Source organism: Oryctolagus cuniculus, chromosome 1 (assembly GCF_964237555.1).
Source record: "Oryctolagus cuniculus chromosome 1, mOryCun1.1, whole genome shotgun sequence".
Lineage (NCBI taxonomy): Eukaryota > Metazoa > Chordata > Mammalia > Lagomorpha > Leporidae > Oryctolagus > Oryctolagus cuniculus.
The window spans coordinates 114,067,624-114,092,314 of record NC_091432.1 but is presented as its reverse complement, the minus strand read 5'-3'; the positions used below and the strand labels follow the sequence as shown (position 1 = coordinate 114,092,314).

The 24,691-nt window shown below is 51.2% G+C and overlaps 1 protein-coding gene across 3 annotated transcripts in view; it reads right to left on the bottom strand.

The window, feature by feature from the left end:
* The window catches only part of SORL1 (sortilin related receptor 1), a 176,073-nt gene that overhangs the window by 4,263 nt on the left and 147,119 nt on the right, over window positions 1-24,691 (bottom strand). For all 3 annotated transcript variants that reach the window (NM_001082664.1, XM_008258525.4, XM_008258528.4), the window contains 12 exon segments: window positions 1,979-2,191; window positions 4,202-4,394; window positions 7,154-7,260; window positions 8,420-8,594; window positions 10,273-10,437; window positions 11,281-11,400; window positions 15,387-15,571; window positions 17,466-17,562; window positions 19,354-19,436; window positions 22,993-23,065; window positions 23,864-23,968; window positions 24,163-24,275. In NM_001082664.1, the coding sequence (NP_001076133.1) occupies window positions 1,979-2,191; window positions 4,202-4,394; window positions 7,154-7,260; window positions 8,420-8,594; window positions 10,273-10,437; window positions 11,281-11,400; window positions 15,387-15,571; window positions 17,466-17,562; window positions 19,354-19,436; window positions 22,993-23,065; window positions 23,864-23,968; window positions 24,163-24,275 (1,629 nt within the window).

The following is a 24,691-nucleotide window of genomic DNA, read 5'->3' as shown; positions in this document are numbered from 1 at the left end:
CAGGCAGGCAGAGCAGGGAAGCAGCCCAGGCTCCCTCTGCCCCCAGGGTCAACCTCCCCGTACGTACATGGGCGATCAGGCTTATTTTAATGGTGGTTTGCATGTAGTCAAATACAGAAAGTAAAGCTTTCAGGAAGAAGAATCTCCTCGCCTGCCTACCCAAAGGCTAAATGGGTTCCCCAGCTGGAGTCCCTCACACCCCACCTCCCACCTCGGCCCAGTGAACTGCACAGTTTGCATTCTCATCTGAACCCAAACTGCTCGAAGGGACAGGCTCTGGAGGATTAGGTGGTGTAAGGACAACTCCCCAGACTACACACTGTCCCTCCTGGTAGAGCCCTGTGCAACCAAGTGCTGATCCGCACTCGGGGATCACTGCGTGGCACTGGGAGGGGTGCGCTCCTTTTGTCCCTGGGGGCGGAAGCAAAGAAGCCATCCCATTCCTGCAAGGCGCTAGCTGATGAAGCAAGAAAAGGGAACGGCACTAGCAGATATCAACCAGTGAACGGGAATACATACATGCGTTTTGAAACAGAAAAACAAGGACCACAGAAAACATAAATATGCAAACTCCCATTTAGCAGCCTGAGTTTGGGGAGGTCATTTAACATGCCCACTGCATCAAGTTAATTAATTTAGCTGTGTTAGTGTTAGCATTATGTATTAGCAGTAATACTAGCTGTGTCGGTGTTAAGGAATTTGAGTGTGTGAAGATTTCTAAGGGGGATAAAAGGATCCCCCTTCAGGACCGGCGCTGTGGCTCACTGGGTTAATCCTCCACCTTGTGGCGCTGGCATCCCAAATGAGCACCGGGTTCTAGTCCCGGTTGCTCCTCTTCTCTCTCTGCTGTGGCCTGAGAGTGCAGTGAAGGATGGCCCAAGCGCTTGGGCCTCTGTACCCACATGGGAGACCAGGAAGAGGCACCTGGCTCCTGGCTTTGGATCGGCGTAGCACCGGCTGGAGCAGCCATTTGGGGAGTGAACCAACGGAAGGAAGACCTCTCTGTCTCTCTCTCTCACTGTCTATAACTCTACCCGTCAAATAAATAAATAAATAAAAGGATCTCCTTCCTTTCCCCCAAGCTATGTGTTACTGAGACATAAGTCAAGAATGGCTGGTGAAGTGGTGCTAGCAACTGGAAAGAGACACAAGCAGGATAGAAGGGCATCTTTTGCTAGAAGTCAATTGGGAAAATACTACATTTATTTTATTTATTTTTTAAATATTTATTGTTTGAAAGGCAAAGTTACAGGGAAAAGTAAGGAGGTCTTCCATCTGCTGGTTGGCTCCCCAGAAGGTCACAACAGCTGGGCCAGACCAAACCCAGGAGCCTGGAACTCCATCTGGGTCTCCCACATGGGCAGCAGGGACCCAAGCACTTGGACCTCAGCTGCTTTTCTGCTGCTTTCTCAGGCTCATTAGAGGGGAGCTGGATTGGAAGCAGAGCAGCCAGGACTCCAAATGCCCCTCCTATGGGATGCTGGCGTCGCAGGCAGTGACTTAACCTGCTGTGCCCCAGTGCCAGCCCCAGCCAGGATTCCAACTACCCCTCCTATGGGATGTCGGTGTCACAGACAGCAACTTAACCTACTGCGCCCCACACTAGCCCCAGGAAGGCACTGCGGTTCCTCTTGACTACATTCTCCAGAGAGGTCAGAGTTCAGGAGTGCAAAGGATGAGACAGGGGTTGACAATCTGGGGAGCTTTGACACTGGCATCTCCCAAGCCCAAGGCCTTTCTATCTTTCCTATGCCAGGCAAGCTCCTTATCCCTGTTTCAGCCCAGTACTGCACAGCTGAAGCCAAGATGGTATTTTAACTTGGGAACACCTTAAAAAGCTAAGGGCTCCAACCACTTCAGCCCAAGGCCATGAAATTAACACTGAATGAATGACTCCTCTGGTGCCCAGGATGAGCTGCTGTTCCGAATCAGGTCACTGGCTTTGGGAGACCCGCCCTGCGAAGAAGTGGTGACTCACCCAAGTCATCCCCAGAGGAGAAGATGGCGGAGCCGAGTCTGGAGCTGTAGTGGCTGTTGGCGAAGGCGGTGAAGCTGCTCTGCAGCCTCCGATGCTTCGTGTACAGGATGGCAAACCCGACCCCCAGGCTCAGCAGTATCAGAAACAGGATGGGCACCACCACGGCGGCGACATCAGTAGACCTGGCAGCCTGCATCGCCGACGCATCGCCACCTGCAGACACGAGACTCCCATCAATGAGCCTCCTACCCGAGGGCAGGAGAGTGCACCAGGCAAGTCCTTAAGGCCCCACCCTCTCACCATAGAAACTACTTCACAGGAGCTACCCCGACCTCCTCTCTGCACGTGTGTGATGCCGGCATGTTTCCCGACTACTTGCTACGCGCTGAAAGACCATGGGCCTCGTGCATGCAAATACGGTAATTACGTTAGCGCCCTAATCGCCGCCTTGTTGGTTATTTAGATCATCTCTTGGAAGGCAGACCTTTGCTGGGGTGTCAACATTGATTTCATTAGCATTATTACTTAAGACCACTTGCTTGCCTTACATAACAGGATGTGAAATCAGACCACTAATTAACGAGATCGCAATTATTTCCCCCTACTTGGCACCAAAGTCACTCTGAACTGCAATCACCTGAAGCTCCATTAAGTGATACAAACGAGATTCCTTTACAATACCGACTTAACAGCTCATGAAGTTTTATGAGGTTTTTTCACTTAGTGAAAAAAAAAAAAAGAGAGAGAAACAACCATCCCATATACATTTAGCATCTTTTAAAGCTTTTTGCAAAGCCATTTAGGTGTTTATAACCTAACAACGATGCCCCCTGCCCATCGTTACAAATGGATGCTGGCTTTGTGATGACAGATCTGGACCACTGGGGCTCTCGGCCCCATTTCCTGCCCTGTTGGGACCCCGGGAACATTTTTATGTTAAAAATCCTAAGGAAAGATAGAAGTTGAGGCAGAAAATGGAACTCAGGCATCAGTTTGCAGCAAAGGAAGCACTCAGGGTGGGGGAGATGGTACAGGCACGGTCTGGGCCTCATGCAGACGGCTCAGGCTACTTGGGGATTCACCCTGCCAGGGCCCTCATAAAGACAGGCGGGAGAGCAGCCATTTTTTGTAAGCCTAATCTAGCAGTTCAATATTCATGTCTGTATTTAAATTTCTTCCATTACTTTCTTGCCAGGAAAAAAAAAAAAAAAAAAACACAAAACTCCAGCAAGACCTTATTTAATGCGTCCCAGCCTACCCCTGCTGTGCAGTGGTAAATGAACGGAATGCTCACGGCTGGAACTCAAAGGAGATGATAGGAAGGAAAGAGCCTGCTCCCAACAGCACGGGCTTCATAAAGGCAGCTGGTAGGGGTCCTCACAACGCTCCTTCTCAAGGCATTTCTCAGAGGCTGTTAACCGGGTATGCTTAAAAATGGTGCTGCACTTAGGAAACATGACGTTAGCCAGGTGTGCTGTTTGTTTTTTCTAGGACCTTCTCAGGATGTCTACTACACCACATCACCCCCAAGGGCGCTGGAAGGTAGTGTCTCCCTCTTCTACAGGGACGCCAAGCCTAAGTATTCCACAAGATCACACCCTGGGGAGCAGTATGTGATGGAACAAGATTCTGGCAGGAGCACTGGTTAGTTTTTGGCTGGGAGGAAGTGGGAGTGAAAAGTCTGTTGAAATCCTGCAAAAGCAGACTTTCTGTGTGAATGGAAGCGGCCGCTTCCCCACCTCTGGTGTGTCCACGTGGACATCCACGAGTCCCACGAGACACAGATCTCAGGTTCAGCTAAGGCTGACAGCTAAGAGGAAGGGGAGGGCCGTAGAGGTGCTCACCCCATAATGGGGCGATGATCTGCCACGTGGAGAATCGTGGGGTGCAGAGGGTGGGGGAGGCTCTGAGAAGTCCTATCATGTGAACAGCAAGCCCCCGTCAGCCTCCTGCTTCCCAAGGATAGAACCCTCTTTCTAACCACAGCCTTGCTTGCACCTTACATTCGGAATGCACTCACCTCATAATCCCAGCTCCTTGCACTGTGCCCGGCTCAGGGAATGTTCATGCAGTGCATGAGTGCATTGAACCATACGTGATTATCTATTGAGCTGAAGGAATATTCCAGAAGCTCTCTGGAAAGACCCACGTTCGTCAAACCATACTGCCCTGCTGCCCCCTTCCCCAGACCTGAAGACAGAGACCGCAGCAGCGGCGACGTACCAGACCCCAGCTCATCATACAGTAGCACGGCAGGCTCCCCGCAGATCTGGCTGCCCAAAAGGCATCGTGCCTGGACCGTGAACGTGTAATTGTGACCCATCTTCAGGTTGGAAATTTTAAAGAAATTGTCAGTAGTATTCCCAAGGTATGCGGTGATATTCATGGCGCTATCAAACATGTGTATCTCGTAGCCCTGAAAAGACACACACACAGGAGATTGCTCCGAAAGTTGAATGAGGAACCTGACAGCTTCTATTCCTGGTTCTAACTTATGTGCACTCCTTACTGCAGGCTTTTATAGACACTAAAGCGCTGTGGCCCTCTCATGACTTCTTTTAACATTACCACTGAGATGCTGGACTCAGGGAATAGAAATTTTCCCATCTCGATGCTTCAAAAACTGCCATGCTCACCACCAGCTGCCAAGTGGCAGTATGGAATACGGCCCAAAGGGGAGCCACCTTAATAAATGCATGGGGAAGGCCTGCTCTGTGTCCACTTACCTCAGACAGTACGAATGCCACCAAGGATCTGCACCACTCAGTGACGGCTGGACAAACCCCAAGCCCTGGCTGCAGGGCACTCCAGCAATGGCTAAGAAAACGGAACTCGTGATTGGACAAGAGGGGACATTTCTCCTAGGAACAGTGTGCAGGGGCACCGCTATCAGCACACTCACTTCCGGTTTCCTTGCTCCAGCTCTTCCTAAGCTGACCTTAGCCCCCAGCCAACCTGGCCTTGACACAAAAAGCAAGTCAGCAGGCTCAGGCTCCTTGGCACTGGAAGACATCATCTTCCTCAACTGTCGCAGACACAGTCCTGGACGCCTGTGCTGGGGGTCACCCTGGGGAAAGTCGACCTCACCCAGGGTGCTGGCCCGGATTAGGACTTTCCGCACATCTCCAGGTTGTCCAGTGTCAAAGCTACCAACAGCCACTGCTGTTCCTCCCACCTCTAGAAGACTCCATCCTTCTCTCTCCCTTCATATTGGGCTCCACCGCACAATCACGGTTTCTCGATTCCCACTCCACTGACCTGTCAGCACTCTGAATCTGAGCGCCGAGCCTGGAGGAGGGAAGAATGACGCACGATGCACATTCCAGAGCCTTCCACCATGACTGGAATGTTGGCCAGCAATCCCAGTCTGAAAGCTGTACTTTGGCCACCCAGGAAGCGTACCCTAATGGTAACCAGTGACCAAACTGGGCTTCCCAACACCTGCCTGGAATCCCAGCCTGGTGTTCTTTTTACTACCTAGGAATGGTTATTTTATACCTAGTATATATTCAGTGTAGAATATTTATAAAATACACCAAGCTATAAAGAAAATGATTTAGGGGCCAGCACTCAGGTTCAGTAGGCTAGGCAACTGCTAGTGGTGTCGGCATCCCGTATGGGCACTGATTCGTGTCCAGGCTGTTCCTCTTCTGATCCAGCTCTCTGCTGATGGCCTGGGAAAGCAGTGTAAGATGGCCCAGGTCCTTGGGCCCTTGTACCTAAGTGGGAGATTTCCGAAGAAGCTCCTGCCCCTGGCTTCAGGTGGGCTCAGCTCTGGCCAATGCAGCCACTTGGGGAGCGAACCAGTGGATGGAAGACCTTTCTCTCTGTCTCTCCCTCTCTCTGTAACTCTACCTCTCAAATAAAATAGAAAAATAATAAAGAAAGAAAATAATTTAAATTATACCAGCAACAGCTGTCCATAACTTATTTAACCAGTGCTCTTTTACTAGGCACTTGGGTTATCCCTCTCCCTTGCTCTCATAAACAACCCACACACATTCTTTGGCATGTGTTTTCCTGAGGGTAAAATCCTAGAACCGCTGGGTCAAAGGGTGGAAGCATGCTCAATGTTTTTGCACATAGCACCACAAAGCCTGACAGGAGGCTGAGCCAATTTCTGTTCTGGGCATGCCCACTCCCCCAACCCTTGTGCACGCTACTGCGACTCTTCCCAGGTCTTGGCAGGTGCAGCGTGAGATCCCTGTCTTTGTTGTTCAGACTACTTGAGGTTGAAGCTTTTTCCTTTTTCTTACTACTTCTGGAATTTGTTATTATGTTATCCACCCCTTTCCCAAAATCAGCGTATTTCTATTTTGGATTAATTTGTAAGCTTTTTTTAAAAAAATACTTAAGGATCTTAACCATTTGCATGTCATAGTCATGAGAGTTATGAGAATTCTCACAGGGAGTGAGAGTTTTCTGATTCTCATTGAGCGTGGCTCCTCCCGTCACACCATGTCTGTCTGGAACCCTCGGTCCTGTGCCCACAGGCCCCTGCTCCTCCAGGTGGCCATGGGTGGTGCACGGCATTCCTGCTGAGCGAATGCTTGCTCAATAAAGCCACTTCCACTCGGGATTCTGTCCACCCCTGAGTGGCAATCTCATCCCTAGTCTCGTTCTCCTTCCCCATCTCCTGCTGCGACACCACACTGGGCTGCGGAGAGCGAATCCCAACAAAGCAAAGGTGATCTTCATCAGCCCATCTCCATGGAGTATCTCCATGTGCTCCCCCGCCCCCTTCCAGCGTCCTGGAACGAGAACGGCGAGATTGGTGCCGGGGTCAGGCTGTAGCCTAGTGCCCCAGCACGGAAGCGCCAGCCAGGCCCTCGGAGGGCTTGGGAGAGGTGTGGCTCTCGGGTTGTGTGCTGAGCCCCCACTTAGCTTCAGGACACACAGCGAGAGCTGCAGCCCCTCTCCCTCTCTGCAGCAGAAGACAAGTTCAGGACTGAAAAGCGCTTGGTGCAGAGATTCGCTTTTTAATGGGCAGTATAAACATTTCACTCATCAGCGATCCCACAGAAAATGGTCCTTTAATTCTCAAGTTCACTTCTACGCCCCAGTCTTTCCTTCCTTTTTTTACACTACCTATGCCAGCATGCTATTAACAAGCTCATCTCTAAAACAGCATCTCAATTAGATTTCCAAAGTCACTAAGAGTGAGGGGGCACTTACCCTGCTTTCGTTAAAATACTTTTCCTTTAGAGCTAGACTTTTCCAGAAGAGAAGGACGTGGTCATTTTCTGTTATGATTTTTAAGGCATCGGGTGCCGATAACGAAACTGAAAATTAAGGAGACAGGAGGCAGTTAGTGGACGCACAGCTGAACGTCAGTGTTCCTGTCTCTCGAGAAGTGAAAACGATGCTCGCCTTGAAGGAGAGGATGAAACCCTGCTCGGTCTGGTGTGTAGCACATGCAGGGACTCTCTAAGTGCTGCCTCTCTTGTTGTTATTCTAACACCTTCAGCCAAGGAATCTGGAGAGTATCTAAGTTAAGAGCCCCTCGCCCCAAGGGTGGACAGAAACAAACGGGGTGTGGGGGCAGGGTGGCGAGGAAGGGCTGGGATGGGATCAGGCACTGGAGTGACAGCAGAGGAAGGTCCACGCCCACTGCCCACGCTGCCAGCTTGCATGAGGCTGAGCCCCCTCTACTGAAACTCCCAATGCGCTCTGCTGCTGTCCGAGTAGCTCAGCTTACTGCTTGCTTTCTGCACGTGAGGTGACTGCCCCGTGTTATACCGCCCAGCTATTGGTCTCCTGCCATCCGTACAAGTCAGATCAAATGGCCACAACGCACCTCTGTGACTTCAATCCAGGTCCACGCAGTGCTTGGCCTTAAATACTGTTAATTTCCTAGCTATCTTGAGCATTCCTGCTCTTCTTCCCTTAGTAATGTTAAAGCCAGCTTTGGGGAGACAGCATTTGGTCTAGTGGTTAAGATACAAATTAAGACACCTATGGAGTAACTGGATTGGATACCTGGCTTCTGTCTCCAGCTTCCTGTCATATATACCCTGAAGAGAGGCAATGGCTCAAGTAATTGGGTCCTGGCCACCCACCCAGAAGATCTGCATTGTGTTCCTGGCTCCCGGCTTCAGCCCTAGCCCAGGTCTGCCTGCTGCGGGCAATTGGGAAGTGAACCAGCAGTTAGGAGCTCTCTCTGCCTCTCCCATAGTAGGGGAGGGAAGGGCAAGACAGGGAGAAGAGAAAGAAGTCGCCTGTTACGGGACAGCAGAGTAAAGAAGACAAAGAATACGGAGAACAGCCACTCACCAGCCCAGTGTCCCCTGGCCACCACCCTGCAGAGCCCATACAGGAAGCCCTGCACTGCTCTGTCCCAGCCTGGCCAGTGCCCTCAGGCCCCGCACAGCCTTCGGTGCGAGGTCTAGCAGCCCTGCAGGCGTCTGGCCGTGCAAGCAGCGCCTCGTGTCTCCCGCTCACCGGTGGTGATCTTCACACTGGCATCTTTGCTCATGTTGCCCAGCTGCACGATGACGTGGTATTTCCCTCCGGGCTCCAGCTTGCTCAGGGTGTACTCCACGGTGCTGTTGCGGGACTTGACTTTGTAGCTCCGGTCCGTCTTTCGTATCAGATCTTTAACTGCGATCGCATAGAACTAGGACAAGGAAAAGCACACCGCTGTGGTTACCACAAGCTTGGCGTTTTCTAACTCTGAAGTTCAGTGGGGGACAATGTAAATGTAACTGTCCCCTGGGTGCCAGGGCAACGGGCTCCAGGACCCCATAGGACCCCACAAGCCATGGAGCTCAGGTCCCACACATAAAATGACAAGAGATTCCGTATAACCTTGTACATCCTCCTGCACAACCTGAATCACCCCTAGATCACTTACAGTTCCCAGCGCCATGCAAATCCTATGTACAGAAGAGTTTGTCTGCATTGTTTGGGCAACAGTGACCAAAAAACCCTATGTATGTTCACCACGGCTACAATTTTGTTTCGATTATTTTCTCTCTGGGGTTAGTTGGCTCTGCAGGTGCAGAGTCTGTGAATACAGGGCAGCCAACTGCATATCAGTGGCTATAACCCATGGTGGCAAAACTCTGAGCCCTCACTTAGGAAAACCTCAGGGTGGCTGGGGCCAGCCTTGTAACAGGTCTGCCCTCCCAGGACTGCACACAGAATTATCAACTAGAGTAAATTAAAAAAAAAAAAAAAACCTCTAGGGAAAGCCACATTCATCACAGCATGGGAAGGTAGGTGGGACGAGCATGAAGAGCCAAACTCAGAATTCACCTCCTCCGTGTTCACCTGCCACCTCTGTGGGCGTGGTCAGTGGGGAGGCAATGAACAGAAGTGGCCAATCCTAGCCCCCAAGGGTAAAAAGCTCTACTTGCTCTCCCTTAGGCTGCTCCTCATGGGACCGCAGGGAAACATCAAGAGAGGGTGACGTAGCAGGCGGGATCCCAGCAAGCCAGCCACCCTGTGATGGAGGGGCGCAGAGAGGGAGCGCAGGAGGAAACGCTGTTTCTCACATGGATGCTCCTTTGCTTAGGGCAGGGCTCAGCAACCTTTTGGAAAGGGTCCAGGTGGCAACTATTTGAGGCTCTGAGGGCAGAGAGCTTCCCCCACCATGACTCAGCTCTGCTGCTCACAGCATGATGGCAGCCCGAGATTACATACAAACCAGCAAGTATGCCACAGCTCTCATAAAGCTTTATTTTAAAAAATAAGGACAGGCGTTTGGTCTAGATGTTAAGTTGCCAGGCTCGTACGTCAAAGTCCCTGGGTTCAATTCCTGCCTCCAGCTTACCGCTAATGCAGACCCTGGGAGGCAGCAGGGATGGCTCCAGTGACTGGGCTCCTGCCACCTATGTGGGTTGGGTCCCTAGCCCCTGGCTTCGGCCTGGCCCAGTCCCAGCCACTGTAGGCTTTTGGGGAGTGAACCAGTGGATGGGAGTTCTCTGTCTGTGTCTCTGTCTCCCAAATAAAGACATGAATAATTTTTTTAAACAGGCAATGGTTGGGATTTGGTGTACAGGTCTTTTGTCTGCTGACCTCAGTGTAGAGGGTCAGGGATTGTGAGCAGCAAGAAAGGGGACACCCCCTCTCCCATGCACCCCCCTGGAACATGGGGGGCAACTGAGCAGTGGCAACTAACAAGAGAAGGGGAGACCTCCTGCTGAGTGCCAGCCACTAGGCCTCTGTTCTTGCTCCATGGTAAGACCTCTCCCCTCCCACCCCACCCTACCCAAATCGCTTTCCCCTGTGTGTGATGAAATCCGCAAACCACGCCGAGAACAAGCAGGGCTGCCAGTCTGCTGGCTGCTCACCAGGTCCTGGTCGGGAGAGTCGTAGGGCGACTCCCACTTGATGACGGCCGAGGTCTTGCCAGTGTGAACGGCATGCAGGTGCCGGGGAGGAAGCCTGCTGTCCGGGATCATCTTCACGACCACGTAGTCCGAGGACGGCCCTTGGTAGGGCATCACCACCCGGACCTAGGACCCACACACGGGAGAGAACTGCCACACGGCTCAGGCGACCTTTGCCAAACTACGTTGTTGACAAAACAGCGACACGCGCACACAATCAAAATCCAATTCATACAAAAGATACGAAACAAAACAATTCCTGACCCGTCCCCAGGTTGTCTTCCAAGAGAAGCCACTGGTGTGACAGTTTTGAGTGTGTCCTTCCAGAAACATGCTATGCCTATACAAGCACAGATGTGTGTGAGTGTGTAAATACACACATCTACACGACTGTGCTTATGCGTGAGTATGTGGCCTATTTTTATCAAGCATTTTTACACATCCAAAAACCAGTACAACATTCTTGGTTTCTTTCACTCATTAAGTCAACGTAGAGAGTGCTCCACACCAAGTACATTTAGAGGTGTTTTCCTTTGGGCAGCTGCCACGTGTTCCATTGCATGTATGAGCCAGAGTCCACTGAAGCAGGCCTCTCTCGATAGACACTAAAGGTGTTTCAAACCTGTGTGTTACAACAACACACTGATTTCCCCAGAAATTCCCCAGTTCTACATGTGTTAGTGCACAGGTAGAACTATGAGGCCTAACTCCCCAGAGGTGGAACCAGACAAAAGCTTCAGACCTCTCTGCACCTGTGACCCACCTGACAAGTCCCTGGCCCCCACTAACAGGGCTACAGAGGGTGGCTGGCTGTGCCCGGGCTGTTTCACACAAGACCCTGAGGCCAACAGAGAGGAACTTTCATCCTGTCGCATGCCCACGCTCCCCAGGTGCCAGGCTGGGTCCAGGAACTGGGAGGGCTCTTTGCACAGAGAACCTCTCCTGGACTCTCTGGGGTGAGAGACTTACCAGAAACAGATACTGCTCATCCTTACCGACCAGCACGGTTGCGTTGTGCAGCGGTGTGGTCAGGCTGCTTGGGTTGCGGTAGAGGTCCAGGAAGGACGTGGCGTAGAAAATGCCATACACCTGGTGAAGGCAGATGGGAGACGCCGTCAGCTCCTGACCACCACCCCACTGTCTCGACATCCCTAACTGAAGACCCTGCACACGCTCACTTCTCAGGAACTCCACGTCTTCCTTCATCCGTGGAGCACAGACAGGGAGCCGGGTGGATGCGCCGAGCAGGCTGGGGGGAGGGGGTGGGAAGATGGAATCGTAGGGGAGACACCACTGAAAGCTGACCAGCGGATGCCCATTCTGTCTTCCTTACTGGAATGCTGGCTCTCAGTGGGGACTGCTCCCTGCAAGAGAGGCCACACTTCTCACCCCCAGCAGGCTGGGAGAGGCCACGTGACAAGGTTCCAGCCAAGGACAGGCGAGCAGAAGTGACGTGTAGCACGGCCTGGGGAGGTCCACTGCAGCGGAGCGACAGGACAAGTCCTTCCTGCTCCCCTCCTACTGGCTGCAGTCGTGGCAGTGGCTGTGGCTCCAGGAGGACTCCTGGACCACAAGGTGACCTTGGAAGATGGACGCCACAGGTTGGGGACCGCAGGGCTGGGAGCCAGTCTTCATCCTAACTGGGGGCACACGTGGGGAAGCGAGGGAGCAGGGATGAACAGTAAATGATAATGGGAGGGTGGGAGCGGGGGTGGCTCTCCGTGTAAGGGAGGACCGCAGTGTTTCCTCAGAGAACAGCTGAGCGGGCACCATGGGGTTGGGGAGAACTGTGTGCGTCAACAGGTACCCCGGGCGTGGAGAGCAGGCTCATCAGCGGTACATAAAGGGGTGTCCAGGGCCCTTCCCAACACCAGTATGATCTCTTCCTGGTCCAGCCGCCAGCAGGGGTGCTGGGACAAGAGCACTGACAGAAAAAGAGAAAGCGGGCCCTGAGGGGGGCCGATAACCTGGGAGGAAGTGGGGCGACAGTAGTTACGGGACTCACAGGGATCAGAAAGCAATTGCACAGGGAACAACAGGGCTAGGGGAACAGGGGAGGTACAAAGCAGGACACCAGGATGTGACCAGAGCTGGGGCTCAAGGCTCAGAAGCAGCGACGGTCTCTCTCCCAGTGGGTAAGGCCGGCGGCTATCCAGTGCTGGGGGGGCTCTGGGCTCTGAGAAGAGTCCACAGAGCCAAGGTGTGAGGAAGGTCAGCACTGGGGTGACGTCACTCTACTCACGTCCTTGGTGCACCAAAGAGCAGCAGCAGGTGTGATCTCACCCCTACGAGCTGTGATGAGTGTGGCCCAGCACCGGCCCAGAGAAGCGACAGCAATGCCACCTAAGTTCCTACGGAACTAACATCGAGGGACATTCCAGAGCTCTGTGCACTGTGTCCTACTCTGGGAAGACAGCTGGCTGTGACAAGGTGGTCACATCCTGAGTTGACTACATGAGGATAATTTTAAAAGTTCATGGGGCCAGCACTGTGGCATAGCAGGTTAAGCCATTGCCTAAGATGCTAGCAACCCACATGGGTACTGGTTGTTGTCCTGGCTGTGTCACTTCCAGTCCAGCTCCCTGCTTAATGGGCTGAGAAAGCAGCGTGAGATGGCCCAAGAACTTGGGTCCATGCCATCCACGTGGGAGACTGGAAGAAGCTCCTGGCTCCTGGCTCTGGCCTGGTCCAGACCTGTTGTGACCATCTGGGGAGTGAACCAGTGGATGGAAGATCTCTCTCTTTCTCTCTCTGCCTCTGCCTCTCTGTAACTCTGCCTTTCAAATAAATAATGCATTTTTTTAAAAAAAGTTCATGGAAAATGGAATTTCAACAAAAGTCTATGTTGGTGAAAAAGGTTTGAAATCCATGCATACGAGGAATCTTCACAAAGCTTATGAGGGTGGGTGTTTGGCGCAGTGGTTAACATACCACTTGAGATACCTGCAAGCCACGTTAGAGTCCCTGGGTTCAAGTTCTGGCTCTGATCTCCACTCTGGTTTCCTGCTGATGCACACCCTGGGAGGCAGCAGGTGACTGATTCAAGTGCTTGCGTGCCCACAAGCTATATCGCAGACCTGGACCGAGTTCTCAACTTCAGGCTTCAGCCTGGCCCAGCCCCAGCTGCTCTGGACATCGGGAGAATCAGCTAGGACCTGGAAGATATTTCTTTGTCTCTGTCTCTCTCTCTCGCTCGCTCGCTCTCTCTCCCCGCCTCCTACTTCTTGGTCTACCTGTCTGCCATTAAAATGAATACTTTTCCTAAAAAAAGTTATGAAGAAAATTATATATGGGTTCTGAAATACTTTTGCATCGAAGTAAACTTATGGGGGCCGGCGCCATGGCTCACTAGGCTAATCATCCACCTGCAGCGCCAGCATCTCATATGGGCACCGATTCTAGTCCTGGTTACTCCTCTTCCAGTCCAGCTCTTTGCTGTGGCCCAGGAAGGCAGTGCAGGATGGCCCAGGTGTTTGGGCCCTGCACCTGCATGGGAGACCAGGAGAAAGCACCTGGTTCCTGGCTTTGGATCGGCATAGCTCTGGGCATAGCAGCCATTTGGAGGGTGAACCAATGGAAGGAAGACCTTTCTCTCTGTCTCTCTCTCACTGTCTGTCAAATAAATTTAAAAAAATAAACTTATGCTTTAATTCAATTTTCCATGACTATTTTGAAGCACCCTCTCATTAACAGAGAGAAAGTTCTCTTTGAGAGCAGAGACTACTTCGGAGTCACAGGGTGCTCTGGGGATGGCTCAGGGCTTCTCCCACTGACCCTGCCTCAGGCTCCTGGGTCCCAGGCATACAACAGAGCTGAGGCCATTACATTAGCCAGATCTGAGCACCAAACACAGCCCACAGCTTACTTGAGTTCACACTCTGGCAAATTACTTATGCTTGTTATGCCTTGGTTTTCTCATTGGTAAAACGGGAATATTTACCCCACAGAACCGGTTAAAGGATTCCATGGAAGAATGTGTTTCAAGAGTTTTGCATTGTTCCTGGCATACAGAGGGTGCTCAGTAAATCTTCCTTCTTCACTGCTGATCTTGCAAACCACCGCTTGAAAACTTTGGTTATTACCCAATGAATCAGCCTGTACCAAATGCACGCTGGAGATACGGACAGAAGACAAGACACAGGCTACTTCCTCTAATAAGAATCACCAAGGTTTGTTAAGTCCCGATCAGAGTTAGTTCTAGATGCTTTTCCATTTGGAAAAGCCAGAAAGCAATCCCTCCCTTCAAATAAACCAGCTACAGGGGTAAGGTAACAACAGAAAACCTCAATAGGATAAAGCAGTATACAAGGGAACATCGGGCTGCATGTCACCCTCTATAAATATTCGGGGAGTTCACAAGAGAAAGCGATCAGGACGAAGGGACTAGGACTTGCCTGCATAGCAGACAGAGGGGGGACTCCAGGGAAGGGAGCGCACATGCCGAGGAGCAGAGGCAGAGAGCGGTGGACGAGCCGCGTCCTCGGCAAGGCTGATCTAAAAGCAAAGGAAGGCTCATGCTGGGGAGGAGCAGAAAATCAAAACCCAGACTCCAAATGCGTCACAAACGCACACACAAGCATCAAAGAAAAAGTCTTCCAGCCAAGTGCAGCAGAGACACTGGGACGAATCAAGGGGCACATTTGGGAGGAATGACCCAAGAGGGTAACCTGAGGTTGGGGGGGATCATGTGTCCATCAGGAAGGGACTGGAGTTGCTGGGGCCAAGATACTCAGATAAGAACTCACTGTTAACGCTGCTGCCCTCCCACCAAGTCCACCGCCGCGGTGGGTCACTGCACACAGGAACACGCCACCATCTAATGCATGAGGTCCAACCAATAGCAAACAGCAAAGGGTACCATCCATCACTCAGTTGCCAGGCCAGGTGTGGACAAAGGGATGCTGGGGCTGGGAAGTCAGGTGCGGCCAGAAGGTAACCAAGAACAGAGCAGGACGGGGGCTTATGCATGGGGTGAGAAGGGAAGCAGCAGCAATAAAGAAGAGAGCCCCGACATGGGCCGGAGGCCCGGCACCAGGGGAGAGACCACACTGCTGCTGTCTTTCTGGCTGACTCACCACATTCCTGGGGCCTGTCCAGGTGCATTCCACTGCAGTCTGATTGATGGCCCTGGCCTTGAGGCTAGGAGCAGGTGGGCGAACCCCTCTGGTCGTGACATGCTCAAATGACAGAGGACTATCGCCCAAGTCAGTCTTGGCCCAGGCGGAAATCTCATAGGCCGTCTGTGCTGTCAGATTGCCAACTGTGAAAACAAGGACAAGGAGAGGTCAGGGAAAGCGGGGTGTCAGCTGGGAACGTGTGTGTCTCAGTATGCTCACTCTGATTTTTTTTTAAGTGTAATCTCCCCATTTAAGTGGAGTCCCACATGCTGTAGAACTTTGATTGGTTTATGGCTTGCCGTTTCTTTGCCATGACTACTATGTGTACCGTACTCATGAGCATCAGGTAATTTCTCTTAAAGTTGACCAAGAAGGGTGCAACACTCCCTGATAGCCACTGGCATTAACAAGAGCCTTGAGAATCACGCTTTCCTATTTGGTTACACCATGAAATGAGAGAGGGACTAAAAAATGTAGTTCCAAGGACACGCATCACTGTGTGCGGTACAGTGGACATAATCTAAGTGTCCAGTAACAGGGCAATAATTAACGTGTGTCCCATGAATGGCTACACAACCACTAAAGCTGTTCCCAATATTTAATGATTCTGTAAAATTCTCATGATTATATGTCAACTAGACGGGGGCAAGAGATACAACTACACATGGTTTTATATTCTGATTTTGTTAAAAAATAGATACAAAGGGATCAATGCACAACAAAATAAACTTGGAGATATCTAAAATACAGCAGTGAAGTGGTAGGGAATTTTAATTTTCATTATACGCTTCTGTTTCCTAAACTTTCTGAAATAAACAGGTACACGTTTCCTAATTGGCGGAAATAGTACTAAAACGGAGAGAGGAGCAGGGAGGAGGTATGCTAAGCGGCTAACCTTTGGAGTGAGAAGGACAGGAGTTCAAGGCCTGACTCTGCTTTGTGGCTGCATAGCCTTGGGTAAAGCAGCTAGTCTATTTCCTTGCTTGCAAGATGGAGAAATGTAACAGCACTTAGAGCAGCTGGCTGTTGTAGGGATTAAAAAAGAAATTGCTTGTCAAGGGCTTGGAGCGCCGCCTCGCATCCAGCCAGCCCTTAATAGATTGCAGGCAACAGCTAATAACACTTCTGTTCCTGATTGCCAATTGCATGGGTCTGACATTGAGGCAGTGACATCATAGGCTTTGGAATCAGAAAGATGTGCATTCCAATCTGGGCTCTGCCACTCGGAGGGAATTATTTACTCTCGGAACTTCCACGCGGCCTCTGTGAACTGAGCACACCTCCAGAATCCTGATAGGGCTGATGTAAAACAATCCATGCAGAACGCCTGGTGCTCAGGGCTGTTTCTATCTCAACCTCCCTGGGTGAATCTCTTAGCCTACCAGACCTTCAGTTTCAGAAAACAAAAAAGATCATACAAGGACACCTGTAGTTTCTATCTCGCAAAGCTGCACAGGATGCAATAAAAGGGGACTGACAGCCCTTGGCCACCAGGCCGGAAAGCGGACAGAAGCAGCTCCCATGTCATTCTCAGCATACAGCACCTACTGCCATGGAAGTTTTGTTGCAGAAATAAAGTCTATCCTCAAAGCCATTTTCAGAGCTAAGAACTGTAACTGAGGCTCGCTCTCTGCCAGGCGGTGGAAGGGACTGGACCCTTCCTTCCTTCGTTTGTTTATTCAGTCAACACTTACCGAGTGCCAACTATGCGACTGGCCTTGTGCTACCTCTTATGAGCAGACGAGTAAACCAGGGGAGAGACGGGAAACTAACCCTAGGAACTCTGCACGAGTCCCAAAAATCATCTGCACAGCGCTGACCAGGCTTCGGCCAGGCAGTCATTCCCTTTAAGGGGCATCACATGGGAGGGGGGCTTGGGGAGGCCCCCAGGGAGCCCCTCTACCCCAAGTCAGTGGACAGCAACCTGCCTGTGCAGAATGGCCTCCCAGGAACCGCACACATCACCTCCACGGCCAGATAAGCGTCACCGTGGCCTTACTCTTCCCCCTCCCACATGAGCTAGTGCCAAGGTGTTACCTTTGTGGGACACTGAGCTCCCTTGGAAGTTCATGGTTTTCTTCTCTTGTTTGTGGGTGTCAAATGCCCAGAAAAGGTTCACCACATAGCCATTCACCTGCCAAGAACCAAGCAACGTGTCACATGAAGAGCGGTCCACCCTAAGCACACCAAACACAAGAGGTGGGATGGAAAATGCACCTGCTTTCTGCTGCTTCCTCGGGTATCTTGTTTCTCATGATGGATGGGTTGCTTACTTTGAGCTATGGACAAGTTCTACTGCCATTAAGTAATAGCTATACTCCACCTACTTTCATTTATTTTTTATTTATTTGAAAGACAGAAAGAAATCTTCCTCTCTAGTTCACTCCCCAAATGCTGGCAACATCCAAGGTGGGGCCAGGTTGAAGACAGCAGCCTGGAACTCAGTTTGGGCCTCTCACATGAGTGGCAGAGACCTAACTACTTGGAGCCATGCCCTGCTGCCTCCCAGGGCGTGTGTCAGGAGGAAGCTAGAATGGGAAGCAGAGCTGGGACTCAAACCTAGGCACTCCAATATGGGATGTGGGTGTCCCAGGCAGTGTCTTAACCACTGCACCAAATATCTGCCTCCACCTACTTTTAAAAACAAATGTCAGGGGGCCGCCGGCACTGCGGCACAGCAGGTTAAAGCCCTGGCCTGAAGTGTAGGCACCCCATATGGGCGCCGGTTCTAATCCCAGCTGCTCCTCTTCTGATCCAGCTCTCTGCTATGGCCTGGGAAAGCAGTAGAAATTGGCCCAGGTTCCTGGGTCCCTGCACCCACATGGGAGACCAGGAGGAAGCCCCTGGCTTTGGCCTGGCCCAGCGTTGGCTGTTGCTGCCATGTGGAGAGTGAAGCAGTAGATGAAAGATCTTTGTCTCTTCCCCTCTCTCTGTAACTCTTTCAAAATAAATAAATAAACCTTTAAAAAAATTGTGAAACCATTTAGAATGTACAGATTCAATGAAACAAAAAATAGACTAAAAGGACAATAATTCATTAATAAAGGTAGAAAGAGGGAAAAAAATGAAGATAATCAGGCTAATGGTAATTAAGGATACAGCTCAGCTCAAATTGTTCTCATGGTCAAGGGCAAGAAGTCAACACAAAGGTGGGCTGGCACAGTCTGAGGGGGGCAAACACATCCACACCTGGAAACACCACCTTTCCCCCGTCTGAGCTCACAGAGGATTTGATCTTGAAAGATGAGACAACAATCACAATAAAAACACTGTCAAGATCAAAGCCACAGACAGGGGCCATGTTGAGGCCAGGTCGTTTGCTTTGTTTTTGCATATGCTCTCTCTGGTCAAGGGCATGAGACTATATGGTGGTTAAGTAAATGGCACAAGGACTCCAAGGGCTGTCTGACTCAGCACAAACTCACAGAGGAGGAACAGACAGGGAGGAACGCACTGGGAAGTGGGTCTCCACTCGACACAGAATCTACGGTGAAGTCGGCTGTGCAGAGGGGCCCATGGTGCTGGGAGAGGATGCTGGGCTGCATAGGAGGCGGGGCTGTTTCCACGCTACCCGGCTCTCTCACAAGGTTACTGCGCCACTGTGGGAACCTCTGCATTAGCACTTAGCACCAGGAAATCCAATAAAGCTGAAAATTACAGGGCATACATATTCTGTTAACACCAACTCTTTATTTGCACCGTAGCTGTGAACCATTTAATTATATGGTTAAAGAAAAAAAGGCACCAGACTGAGGCAGAATAATTACATGTGGAGACTCAAGTTGTTCTTCCTCGAGGAGGGATTTCACCCAGTTCTGGCATTTCAGCGTCACTAGAATCAGGTCACTGGTTTTGGACGAGGCCCTATCACTTTCTGCACACAGCCGAGCCTCACGCAACCGTCAGTCTGCAGTTCCCACGTTACCTTGATGTTCCCATCCACGGTCAGGGTAAAACTCAGGGAATTTTCATCGTAGTTGTCAATGTGGATATTTGGTGGCGGGATCGCTGCAAACAAAAAGGAATTCAAAAGGAGAAACGACACAAGGAAAAGCAAGGCAGGCAGCGCTCCACAGCGATCAGCTCTATAGACAAAGTGATCATTCAGCGGGGGAAGAAAGGGCATTTCTTTGGTGGGTTTTTTCCTGTCTTTTTTACCACTGTTTTCCTGCGGCTGAGGCTGGGCCCCACAGTCGCTCCGTGAACACACAACTGCCTCGGCTCAGCCAGCCATCGTGGCAATGAGGTCGAGTATTAGAGGTTCCATTTCGGGAAACGTCCCCCAAACAGCCTGGCTCGGCTGGAGCTTAAAGGTGCAGCACCATGTCTACTGGCACTGACCGAGTCCCCGTGCTCTCCAGTCTTCTCGGAAGGTTCACGCTAAGTCGTAAATGTACATGGGGCAAGATGGGAAGGAGGCGGCACCCCGGTTGAGTTCAACTTCCTGTTCTCTGACCTTTAACAGCTCTGTGGCCAGGCGCAAGGTGTTCATGTTCCCTGAGCCTAGAGAGAACCACACTTCCCAGATCTGGGAAAGCTTATGAAAATAACGCATGTGCGGTACCCAACACTCAATTCACGTTCCCCTGTTTCTCTTTCCCACCAAGTAATCGGTGTGTCCAGAGCTCCAGCTCAGAGTGGAGGGGCCGGGAGAGAACGATGGTGAAAGCAATGAGGAAGCAGGTGGTCACGCTAGTCACCTTGAAGTTCTGCCCCCGAGAAAGCCCACGTGGCTCAGCTGAGCGTCATCTGGGAGGGCCTGGTAGGGTAAGTAGTCCGTGAAGACTCTACTTCAACAACTTGTACGTTAGGATCTCAGGGTGTGTGTCCCTTGCACAGACAGGACAGACTCAATGGAGGGGTTAAGATTTGGGTGCAAAAGAACTGTGTTAAAACCTGGAGGAGCCCCTCCAGGGGATCAACCTTGCAGTAAAGCCAGATTTCAGGAACACTCAACCTGAAGAAGAGAGAGGATCAAAAGCCCCAGACGGCCAACTTGGAGTAAAACAGCACAGCCGCTGTGGCACAGGAGAGGAGGCCAGCCTGAGTTCTGATCTTGGCAACCTGGGACAGGCCACAGGTGTCTCCAACGCCCAGGATTTCAAAGGATGAAAACACGGATAGGAGTCACGAGGATTAAGAAGGGACTGACTCGTGTAAAGCAGGCACGTGCCCGAGTGTGTAGGAAGTGCTCAGTGAATGAAGGGTGGCTCTTCTCACTTCTGCGTATTAGGAATCCACCATTCATTCGTGAACCTGGTCCCTCTAGCTGACGCCACTGCTGTGTTGACCCTTCATCTCCTTACGCTGGCATCACGCCAGGTCACAGATACTTCGCACCAAGTACATTCCGACATGGGACAGCTCGCTTTTGCTCTTCCCCAACCAGAGTATATGTGAGGGGCTGGGAGTCAGCCAAATCCAAGGGAAGCAACCACCCAGAGATTTTTCAAGCACAGATGTGCCCTGACTTGTGCTTATAGAATTGAATGCACATGTATTCTGCTGACTTTCCAAACTCCCTCCTTTTTGGGATGGATGGATGGATGCATGGATGGTCTGTTCATGTTTTGACCCAGATTTTGAAAAGATACATGACACAACAATTAAAAAAAAAACTCCAGAAGAATGTGACTTCAGCAGACTTTCTCTAACACCTGTAAAGTATTCTGCCCCCATAGACTGAGGGGCAGCACGAGGTTTGGCCGCCTCTCGCCCTGACCTGAATTCTTCATGTGACTCTCTGTGACCCACAGCCTACTTCCCATAGGCTCAGGTTAAAGTCAAACCCCCAATCATGCTCCATGCTTTGACCAAGAGCGGTCTTTGTTCACCATCGTTCTCTCCCGGCCCCTCCACTCTGAGCTGGAGCTCTGGACACACCGATTACTTGGTGGGAAAGAGAAACAAGGGGAACGTGAATTGAGTGTTGGGTACCGCACATGCGTTATTTTCATTAACTTTCCCAGATCTGGGAAGTGTGGTTCTCTCTAGGCTCAGGGAACAGTGCTCTTCTGTTTTCAATGCCCGCAAGTCCAGAAATGAAAGTCCCCAGGACCAAGACTCAGATCTGGACACTGGCTCAGGAAGATGGGTGGCAGGTAGCCCCTCACCCAAAGTGAGGCAGAGCCTGTGGGGAGCAATTCGGACTAGACTAAGTTACTGGAATTAAGACTTATTCTATGCATCTGCTCTCCCACAATATGGCGCTGGTAGAGGAGAAAACAGCTTCTGCACAGCTGCCTCCAGTTCGACCAATAAGCTGTAGGACTTGCTCCTGATTGGAGGAGAGCAGCGTACTCGGCGTGTGGGCAGCCGAGTTGGGATTGGCAGAGGAGGACTATAAAGGAGGAGAGAGACGGCATGCACCAGGAACATCTAAGGGGAACATCTGAGGGAACACCTGTGCAGCCCCCAAGAGAGCCGGCCGGCGGTGTGCCGCTCCGCTGCGGAAGTGGGGAATGTGGCAGGGGGAACTGCCCTTCCACGGAGGTGGAAGGGTCGGTAGCCAACCCGGGAAGAACCAGCAGCAAACCCGGGGAGGGCTGAGCAGACGAAAGAACAGCGCAGGGTCCTGTGTCGTTCCTCCACGAAGACGGGGAGCGACATATTGGTGCCGTGACTCGGATATGAAGCTTAGGCAGGGCTTAGTGTCGTTCCTCCACGAAGAGGGGGAGCGACATAATGGTGCCGTGACTCGGATATGAAGCCTAGGCAGGGCTTAGTGTCGTTCCTCCATGAAGAGGGGGAGCGACAGAGCCCTTCACATAATCGCCTCCACACACTTGCTCATCAGTTCCTTGTTTAGTTCCCCCTAGACTCCTGCAACAGGGTGGAAGAAAACATGAGATCTCTGCCCTAGCAAGGCACACACGCAAGATGAGGAGTCAGTGCCCTTGGCGGTCAGAGTGGCCCAGGGGCCACATGGGTCTCAGTCCAGGGGGAAATATGCAGCGTCAAGGTTAAGAGCTGAGCAGATCCAGCCCCAGCTCTGCTGTTCAGTGATTGTGTGGCTAGGGCAAATGACATCACCTCCTTCCGGTTCCTTATCAGTCACCGTAGTTGTTCTGGGGGTTCAATGAGACGAGCTGATATATGCAAGACAGTGAGCACCGCAGGATGCCTGGGTGTCAGCTCTAGTGCTAGAAACCGCTGCCTACACGTGGTTGCTGGGTGGCCCTTGGAGAAGAAGCCAGTGTTGACATGATGCTTTCTCTAGAACAGCACGAATGAACACTTCCACACCATCCCCATCTTGAGTGGGAAGGACTCCTACTCGCATGTGCACAGAGGCCTGGGCCTGCTGGGCTCTGGGACTCCTTTTGTGTTTGCACTGGAAGAGACACTCAGTTCTAAGAGGAGGCAAACACTCGGCGGTCAGCCAGAACGACTCTACATCTACAGCTCTGCGGAGGGACTCAGAAATGTGCGTGTGTGTTGGGGGTGGGGGGAGGAGGAAGGGATGCGACTTTCCTAATCTAGGCTCCTCCACTTAGTAGTCATTCAAAGCCGCCTCTACAGGGTTTCTATCTTCTCTAAATTTGCAAATGCTGGAATCATTTACCTTTTCCTTTCACGGTGGTAATGGATTTGGAATCGCTCCAGTTTCCTATCCCACGACTCGTCACCGCAGCCACCTTTTCAAATCAGAGTGAGAATTAATATGAGATAAAAGAAATACTCCAGACAGCAGAATTCTGAGTGAGTTCAAGGGGGGGAGATTTTGGCAATCAAGGTGGAAAAAACTAGAAGGAGTGATCCAGGATACTCAGTGGCCCCAGCAACTGAAATAAAGGGGGAAGCAGACACAGCAAAGCAGCTTGGAAAGGGGGATTGTAATAGTACTAAGATTATGAAATTGCTCGATTGACAGACGTCAGTGTTCTTCTAAGGGGTAGGTATGTGTGCGTGTGTCCATGTCTGCACACACAGATAAAATGGGTATCGAGGAAATTATCAGTGTAAGGGAGTCTCCAGGGCATGTGCACTTAATGGTCTCAACAAACACATTTTGCACAAAACCTATTTCCTGTTAGAGAAATTACTAACACATTTCGTAAGAATGTCACAAAATCAGCTTACAAACACCACTCAGGAGAATACTGCTTCCCTTTACCCCGGAGTTAAAGATAAGCAGCAAAGAAGCAGGTGCCGAAGTGCAGGCACTGGAAAGCTGGCCAAGGAGCTGGCTCACGAGCAGGTGACGCTGCACTGCTGTCAGTCCTCAGGTATCGGACCGAAGTCTTACTTTAAGGTTTTGGTGACATCAGTGTAAGAGACTGAAAGAAGCTGTGATCCTCCCACCCCCACTCACCCAGGGCAAGACGCTGAGTATTTGGCAGATGGCAAGTATGTGTCCCACACAGGTAGACACAGGGTTCTCCCTTGCTAAGGGCTAAGCTGCCCAGACGGCTGGAACAGACATGAATACTCACTCTGACGGTGTACAGGGTGTTGACCAACAAGTTCTTTATTTCTGTAAAGTTACTAGCAGCCCTTTCTGAAGTCCACACCTTGGAACCACTCCTGCTATACTCTACCTAAAGTGAGAGGGGAAAAAAATGTCTGTAAAAGGTAATCACAGGGCACCCGATGCCTTACCAAGAGGCAGGAGGGGAAGAGGGAAGGTAGGGGCAGAACATTCTAACGGATGATGGGGCTTTCTCCACTGTACAGAGCACCCAGGGAGCTCCCAGCACCATGGCACACACAGCAGCTCCTGGAAGGCACTTACAATGTATTCGCGAATGAGGCCGTGGGTGTGGGTGGGAGGGCTCCAGTGGCCCACAATCACACCTTCCTCTTCCCCGTGGAGCGACAGCTGGAGGTTCTGAGGGGCGTCTGGCACTAGAAGAGAGGCATCTCAGAAGTCAGACCAAGTTAAAATGTTCATACTACCCCAAGTGATCTGTATAATCAATGCAATCTCTACCAAAATATGAAAGACATTCCTTACAAAAACAGACAATCCTAAATTTTGTGTGGAATCACAAAATAACCAAAGGGATTCTGGTGGGGCTGGGGAGTTGGGGGAACCTATAAGCATCACACTACCTGACTTCAAACCATACTGAAAAGCTATAGTCAAAGAGGCCCATGCTGTGGTTCAGCCTCTGCTTGCCAATTAGCATCCCATACCGGAGCCCTGGTTCAAGTCCCAGCTGCTCTGCATCTGATCTAGCTCCCTGCTAACGTGCTTGGGAAAGCAGTGGAAGGTGGTCCAAGTACTCGGGCCTCTGCCACCCACATGGGAGACCAGATGG